Source organism: Quercus suber, unplaced genomic scaffold (genome assembly GCF_002906115.3).
Source record: "Quercus suber isolate HL8 unplaced genomic scaffold, Cork oak 2.0 scaffold_150, whole genome shotgun sequence".
Lineage (NCBI taxonomy): Eukaryota > Viridiplantae > Streptophyta > Magnoliopsida > Fagales > Fagaceae > Quercus > Quercus suber.
This window is the reverse complement of record NW_027069611.1, coordinates 1,251,479-1,258,697: the sequence shown is the minus strand read 5'-3', so window position 1 is coordinate 1,258,697 and position 7,219 is coordinate 1,251,479. Positions and strand designations below refer to the sequence as shown.

At 32.2% G+C, this 7,219-nt stretch overlaps 2 protein-coding genes across 3 annotated transcripts; one reads left to right on the top strand and one right to left on the bottom strand.

Moving 5' to 3' along the window:
* Positions 1-265: 265 nt before the first annotated feature.
* LOC136069078 (uncharacterized) lies at positions 266-694 on the bottom strand. Its single transcript, XM_065777176.1, has one exon. It carries the CDS (start codon positions 692-694, stop codon positions 266-268), a length of 429 nt encoding a protein of 142 aa, XP_065633248.1.
* A 3,743-nt stretch (positions 695-4,437) lies between these two features.
* On the top strand, positions 4,438-6,623 carry LOC112004672 (protein DETOXIFICATION 12-like). 2 transcript variants are annotated; one of them, XM_065777201.1, is made up of 6 exons: positions 4,438-5,006; positions 5,092-5,178; positions 5,539-5,595; positions 5,737-5,975; positions 6,076-6,281; positions 6,447-6,623. In XM_065777201.1, exons 1-4 carry the CDS (start codon positions 4,603-4,605, stop codon positions 5,840-5,842), a joined length of 654 nt encoding a protein of 217 aa, XP_065633273.1. In that variant the 5' UTR covers positions 4,438-4,602; the 3' UTR covers positions 5,843-5,975; positions 6,076-6,281; positions 6,447-6,623. The 2 variants fall into 2 exon arrangements, with proteins under 2 accessions (XP_065633273.1, XP_065633272.1); XM_065777200.1 differs by having other exon boundaries at positions 4,440-5,006; positions 5,760-5,975.
* The last annotated feature ends 596 nt before the right edge of the window (positions 6,624-7,219 follow it).

The window sequence follows — 7,219 nt, the reverse complement described above, 5'->3', positions numbered from 1 at the left end:
AATAGATAGAACTTTTCGATGTAAACTATATGAATTACAAACTTGGCCGTGAGCACATGAGGCAGTACAAGAGGACCAAAAAAAAAACACAGTAAAACCATCCATAGACCAATCCAGAAAAAAAAAAAAAAAAAAAAAAAAATTAAGAAACAAAACAAAAAAAAAAAAACCAAAACTTTGTATAATTTAGAACTTTGTATAATGTGCCTTCGTTGTGCCTTACTTTAAATCTTTGTTTGATTTAGAACTCAAGTCTTTGGTTGCCTCATCTCAGCGTAGAACTCAATCCAAAGATGTTAACCCCAGCCGGAGTTGTACAAAAATTATTTGACAATTTTGAGGTTCTTGTAGTTGATGGTTCTGAATGAGTAAGAGCAGCATGAGCCTTGATGGCTAGTGTACACAAGTCTTGGAGAGAAAGTGTTTGATGGGATTTAGAGAGTGGCATGAGGAAATAGATTTGACCCAGCTTTAGCTCTTCGTTTTGGGGGATGAAGGGGATGTGGGAGTTGATGTACATGGATTCTGAGCTGCAGAGGAAGCAGCCAAGGTTCTGGGAGAGGATTTGTTCAGCTTTGATTGAGTGCTTCAACTCTTGGAGAGTTCCATCCAAGTGAATTATCTTGACTGTGGATGGCCATTTAAGGGCTATCCCACCTTGGCTTGTGTATTGAGAAGATGCACAGATGCCCATAACTTATATCCTCTGTGTGTAGAGAGAGAGCGAGAGAGAGAGAGAGTGAGAGTGAGAGAGAGAATGTTGCTTTGAGTTTGAATGGAGGATGAGCTTGCGAATCTGTGGTTTATATAGGCAAAGAAAGCAATGTGAAAGATAATGGGCTTATGAGTCATCATAGATTGACTAAAAGATTTTTTTTTTGATGGGGACTAAAAGAATATTATTTATATTGTTTAATCACTTAAATAGGAGTATTACGCGGAGATCATTTTAACTTAATTAGTATATTTTGGTGTTTTTAGCAAAAATGTTCAAAATTTAAATTCTCTTATTCCCATTCATTCATTGATATATTAAGAAAAACAATAGTACTACCAAATTTTAAAACATTTCGTAAAAAATAAAGCAAAATTTAATTTGTCAGAACTCAGAATTATGCTTTAGTTGATGCAAACATGATTGGATCTGAATAAAAAAGTAGAACATTTGTTATCATGAGGCTGTACAATTCAAAGATAATCTTACTGACAACTAGCTGAATGCCCAATATTCAATGCCCAGTTTTAGTCAATTTATAGAATATAATTTTTTTTTTAAATAGTAATTAATAGAATGATTGTGTAATAATTTATGTATCATCAATTGTCATATTAACAACAGTTTATTTAATACTTATCAATGACAGCCATGAGAGAACAATTCAACCACTAATTGGAAAAAAAAAAACCCAACTTTGGATAAGATTGTAGGTACGCATAACTTTGGATAAAAGCAAAATCAAACCCTTCTGTTTATTACTTATTAGAGTTATAGAAACATTTTAGGAAAATTAATTATTTTAGTTTTCTTTCACACTTCTTTTTCCTATTGAAGTCAGATTTGGATTTAAAATACTTGATTAAATTGGAAAAACTTATCAATTCAAATGTTACTTTGTCATGAATCATGCCACATGCCAAATGCCACTTTTGAAGTCTTAACCCCAAATAATTGTAACTAAAGTTTATTTTTATTTATTTTAATAACAGTTATTTCCAACTTAGTTGTCGGTATAGTTAGTAAAATACGGTGCTTGTATCTTACAGTAAACATGTAGACATTTAGAATTTGGTATCTTTCAATGAAAGTACATTTCAAAAATTTGGCCAAAAAAATATATATAAAAGGGAAAATACCAGTACGTGTGTAGTACGGGTACTAAATGTTTATTTTTTAAAAAAAAATTCATATAAAAATACGGAAACATTTAGCATATATATATATATATATATACTCGCTTAGAACATTTGCATTAGGTCATGTAAAAATTTCTATTTATTTTAGTAAAAGAACATACTTTTTTCTATTTTACAAACTCACTTTTCAAAACATCCCACATTATATTATCTATTTTACATTATATTTTATTGAAATATCAATTTTTCTTAACTTTTTAATTATTTCTCTTTATTCACACACAACAATTATCAATTTATCATATTCTCTCTTCATTCATTCTCAGGATATGTATGTAAATAATAAAAAATAAATGTAAAATAAATAGTATCTATGGGGCCTGTTAGTTAAAAAGGTATAGTAATCCTCAGAAATTGGCTCGGGGTCCAATGGCCCAATCCGAGAACACTTAGTAATCCGAGGACAGCCTAGAAAGTTCTATTCTTATCAGATGGGTGGTGTGAAAGAAACGAGTAGATATTATGTACAGCGGCATAACACATGTCCGAGGACAACAAAGTCCGAGGTCAAGGTAACCTTCATGTTAGCGGAAAGACCCCACCAAGTTGTATCTGAACTGGAAATTGGATATAACTTAGGAGGCGTCGGGGAAGGTAGCAAATATCTTTTGAGGCCATCACCTCCACATTAAATGCTTTCCAGCTAACAGTCTGGCATGTCCATTCGTATATCTAATTATCTATGTATAGTTTTACTTTTTATCTCAATCTATGATTTTCTTTTTTTCTTTTTTTTCCTTTTTCTGCTTTTTTTATAATTTACTTTCAGGGATTTTTTTTTTTTTTTTTTTTTTTTTGGTTATAAGTTTTGGCCTAAGAAGATGGACAAGAGATATTTGAACCAATAGATACAATATGATTTGAAACTTATTGTTCTTTACTATCAGGTTTAGATACTAATTAGTTTTGGGGTAAGATTGATTTAAATCAAGATCTTTTATAGATAAAGTTTGCCTACAACTCCACTCATTATTTTTTTTTATTGGATATGAAATTTGACAATCTCTCATTGGATTACATTTTCTTCTTTGTATATCTCATGCTTACAAAATTTTCAAAAGATCAAATATTAATAATTATGTTATCAATTAAATATTTAAATTTTAAGTTTTTGTAGTCTAAAATTATGCATAAAAACTAAGTTTATGGATCGAATAATAAATAATGCCCGATTGGCACGAAATTTGACATGCCTATTGAAAATATAAAGAAAATGCAATCCAACCACTAGATTTTCAAAATATATAATAATGTTAATTTTTTTTTTATCGGGAGTTATAACCAAACTTTATCCGTCTTTTATTCAATGATAAGAGAGATTTTACCAGTTAATAAGATTTATCCTAGTGTACGAAGGTGGGTCTGAACTTCAAAAATTAGGAGGAAGTGTAAGTGTCAAGTTTTGAAATTGCAAAATACTAATGATTAATGAAGCTATCAGGCAATTTTGTCTATAACTGATTTATTTTTTTGAAGGTTTTTGATAAGAAATGAACTTTTGTAACCACTCACTGCTGTCTTGTGATTTATTTATTGTATTGGTCTAGAATATGAAGATAGTGAAATGACAATTACCATTATGAAATGCAGATATACTATGTCCTATCATCATCAATATCTGTGAGAACAATCTGATTAAATTTTGGTCCCCTGAAACGTTCTCAGCCCTCTTTTTTAGCTTGTCTATGATTTTTGTCTGTCTCTTTGTATTTTATTCTACTTTGTATGATCGTTGCGAACAAACGAACCTGTTGGCCTCACATATAAAATTTAAGATTGCAAGGAATTTTTAGGCTGAGATCGTTACAGCAATGAAAAACAACAAAACAAAACTTGTATTGTAATATGAACCTATCAAGAAGAGGCATATTCCATATCAGAGCAGGTGCAAGATGGTCATGAGTTTTATCCAAGGAAAGAGACCACATCTGTGCTATACTCAAAAGGATTAGGCTAGTACTCTAACTACACTGTCACATTTAGTGTGCATTTGGTTCCAATTTAAAAAGCCAGCTTATTTTACTATTCAACTTATTTTTGCTACTATTCATGGGCTCCACTGCACTTTTTAATGTTATTCATAGTTCTCACTGTACTATTTTAGCTAATTTTTACTTCTATCTACAGCACTTTTAATAAAAAGTTTTCAGTTTCAGTATAATAAATGGATCTCAAACAGACCCTTAGTAGTTGTTTATAAAGTTCAGATTGGACTTGGAATACACTTACAGTCTTACACACGTCACACTTAATCAATATGCAATCAATAAGGGGCATCACAATAGGAGATGCTGCTGCTATTGGCATCTCCCATTGGCATTGGATGGTTGAACACATGCATTGAAAGAACTATCAGAATACATTATTATGAGCTGAACCATTGGCCAATCTTCAGAAGATATAATAGTCACACACGCATGAGAGCATGCACACCGAGAATCACAACTATAACAGAAAATTGGGTTATTAAGTTGCTGCATTGAATTTGGAGTTAGCTGTCTATTCTAATAACTAACAAAATTCTTGTAATTTTCATATGCTAAACAGTATGGATTTTCTACTGCACTGGAAACTCTATGTGGACAAGCATATGGAGCTCAGCAATATCAAAAACTAGCAAATCAAACGTATACATCTATTTTCTCTATAATTTTGGTTTGTCTCCCTCTGTCTCTTGTTTGGATCTACATGGGAAAGTTATTGAATTTAATGGGTCAAGACCCTACAATTTCACATGAAGCTGGTAAATTCATGATATGGCTCATTCCTGCACTCTTTGCTTATGGAACTCTTCAAGCCCTTGTTCGATATTTTCAGACACAAAGTTTAATCATTCCCTTGCTAATAAGCTCTTGTGTTACTCTTTGTTTCCATATACCTCTGTGTTGGGTTTTAGTATACAATTCTAGACTAGGACATCTTGGAGCAGCATTAGCCATTGGTATGTCATATTGGTTGAATGTGATTTTACTTGGACTACACATGAAGTACACTAGTGCCAGTTCAAAAACCAGGGTCCCAATTTCTATGGAGATATTCCGAGGAATTGGAGAATTCTTCCGTTTTGCAATTCCTTTTGCTATAATGATTTGGTAAATTTTCTCCTCCCCTTTTTTATAGATGTAGTAGAGCACTTTTGTGTTTTTTACTAATGTTCTCTCATGTGATCTTTCATAGCCTTGAATGGTGGTCATTTGAGCTGCTTATCCTGCTGTCAGGGCTTCTACCAAATCCAACACTTGAAACTTCAGTCTTGTCTGTGTGGTAAGTTTCTTTTAGTCTTTCAAAAGTAGAACAACTTAATTCTCATCATTAATTGTAAATTATTGATGCAAAGAATATTACAAATTTTACTTCATAAATGTTACAAACTGGTATGTCTATTTTTAAACACGCAACAACAAAAAAAATTATTTATTATGTTGTTGACGTGACACCAATCACTCATTAACATGTTAGTTTGTATGCTTTTTTATAATAAAATTAATAGTAACTTTAGCAATTTACATTGCAAGAAGTTGTTTGAAATTTAGTTTTGTCTCTATTTACACCCAAAAAAATCCATACAATAAAGAGATGAATTCATTAAATGGGATATAACTATTTTTTGACTTTTCTAAACAGTTTGTCTACCATCTCAACACTCTACATGATACCGGATGGAATTGCTGCTGCAGCAAGGTTTGAACTTATGCACATTCTTATATATAACTAGTTAACTACAGATATGACAATAGATATAGATATATGTACACATATGTATAAATTATTGCTAACTCTTTACATGTATATTTTTTCCTTTTACTGTTTTTGAGAATATAGCACTAAAGTTTCAAATGAATTAGGAGCTGGGAATCCGCAAGGAGCGCGTTCAGCTGTCATTGTAGTGATGTCTATTACGGTTGCGCAGGCACTCATATTAAGCTAAGCCCTCTTTGCCAGCCGCAGTGTTTTTGGTTATGTTTTCAGCAATGACATGGAAGTAGTAGACTATGTCACAACCATGGCTCCTTTAGTATGTCTATCAGTTATACTGGACAACTTACATGGTGTTCTTTCAGGTTAATTGCTTTATACACCTCTCTTGGTAACATGTAATTACATTTTAGTGTATGGATTTATGGGCAGCTGAGCTCAATCTAGTGTTTCTTCATATTACAGGTATTGCTAGGGGATGTGGGTGGCAGGACTTAGGTGCTTATGTCAATGTCGGCGCGTACTATCTATGTGGACTTCCGATTGCTGCCATATTGGGTTTTTGGTTACAGATGAGAGGACAGGGCCTTTGGATTGGTATACTGGTTGGTGCTTCTGTGCAGGCATTACTGCTCTCTATCATTACAAGTTGTACAAATTGGGAAAAACAGGTCTACCCTCCACTTATAATTCCTTTTAGCCTTCAATTTTAGTGTAGTCTATATTCTAATTTGTCCTCTTTCCTTGCATTTGACAATTTTGACATCTTAAAATATCAAGGTCTTTTAGATTTTGCAAAAATTATTGGCCTTTAACGAGTTATATTGATGTTGCAGGCAAGTAAGGCAAGGCAGAGAATGTTGGAGGGAAGATCTTCAGTGGAAAATAGATTAACATGACTGACTCTTGATCAACTATATTATCTTATTCCGAAGTTGTAAGAGAAATATAGTGCTTAAACTAATAAGAGTTGTAGATTTTTTGCCGGCTACACTTAGTAATATGCATTGAGTGTTTTTTACAAAATAGAAGCAAAGAGAGCATGCCAACATTATTGTTTTTCCCTACGCAGTGTGATAGCAAAAGAAGAGTTAGGTTTGTTTGAGATCTGCTTATTTTACTGAAATTGAAAACTTTTTGCTGAAAATACTATAGATAAAAATAAAAGTTAATTGAAATAGTACAGTGGAACTCCTGAATAATACCAAAAAGTGCAGCGGGACTCAGGAATAGTAATAAAAATAAGTTGAATAATAAAATAAGTTGATAAAAATAATTTTTGCCAAACAAACGTTTAGTATGCATTTGGATTGCGTCCACGTCCCTACATCTGTGTTTTCTTTTTTTTTGGAGAAGTGTGTTTCTGAGTAACCAGTGGATTAAAAATAGCTCCCACGGCACTAGTCACATATCTATAAAATATATTTTTTAAAATATATCAAAAAAATATTATAGAAAAGATTTTTTTTGGGAAAAAAAAAAGATTGAAATATTGATAGAGAACTTTTTTTTTTTTTTTATATATACAAGATAGAGTTTCTATTCTGGCCTACTCTAAGTATATATGCGTGTGAAACTCCCTCTTGGAGACTTGAACCCCAGCCCTTAC

Excerpts from the sequence above, each read along its gene's own strand:
- LOC136069078 (XM_065777176.1), bottom strand. The coding sequence starts at position 694 with ATGGGCATCTGTGCATCTTCTCAATACACAAGCCAAGGTGGGATAGCC.
- LOC112004672 (XM_065777200.1), top strand. The coding sequence starts at position 4,603 with ATGGGAAAGTTATTGAATTTAATGGGTCAAGACCCTACAATTTCACAT. Across the intron at positions 5,007-5,091 it reads CCTTTTGCTATAATGATTTG|CCTTGAATGGTGGTCATTTG; the intron begins GTAAATTTTCTC and ends GATCTTTCATAG. Across the intron at positions 5,596-5,759 it reads GGAATTGCTGCTGCAGCAAG|GAGCTGGGAATCCGCAAGGA; the intron begins GTTTGAACTTAT and ends CAAATGAATTAG.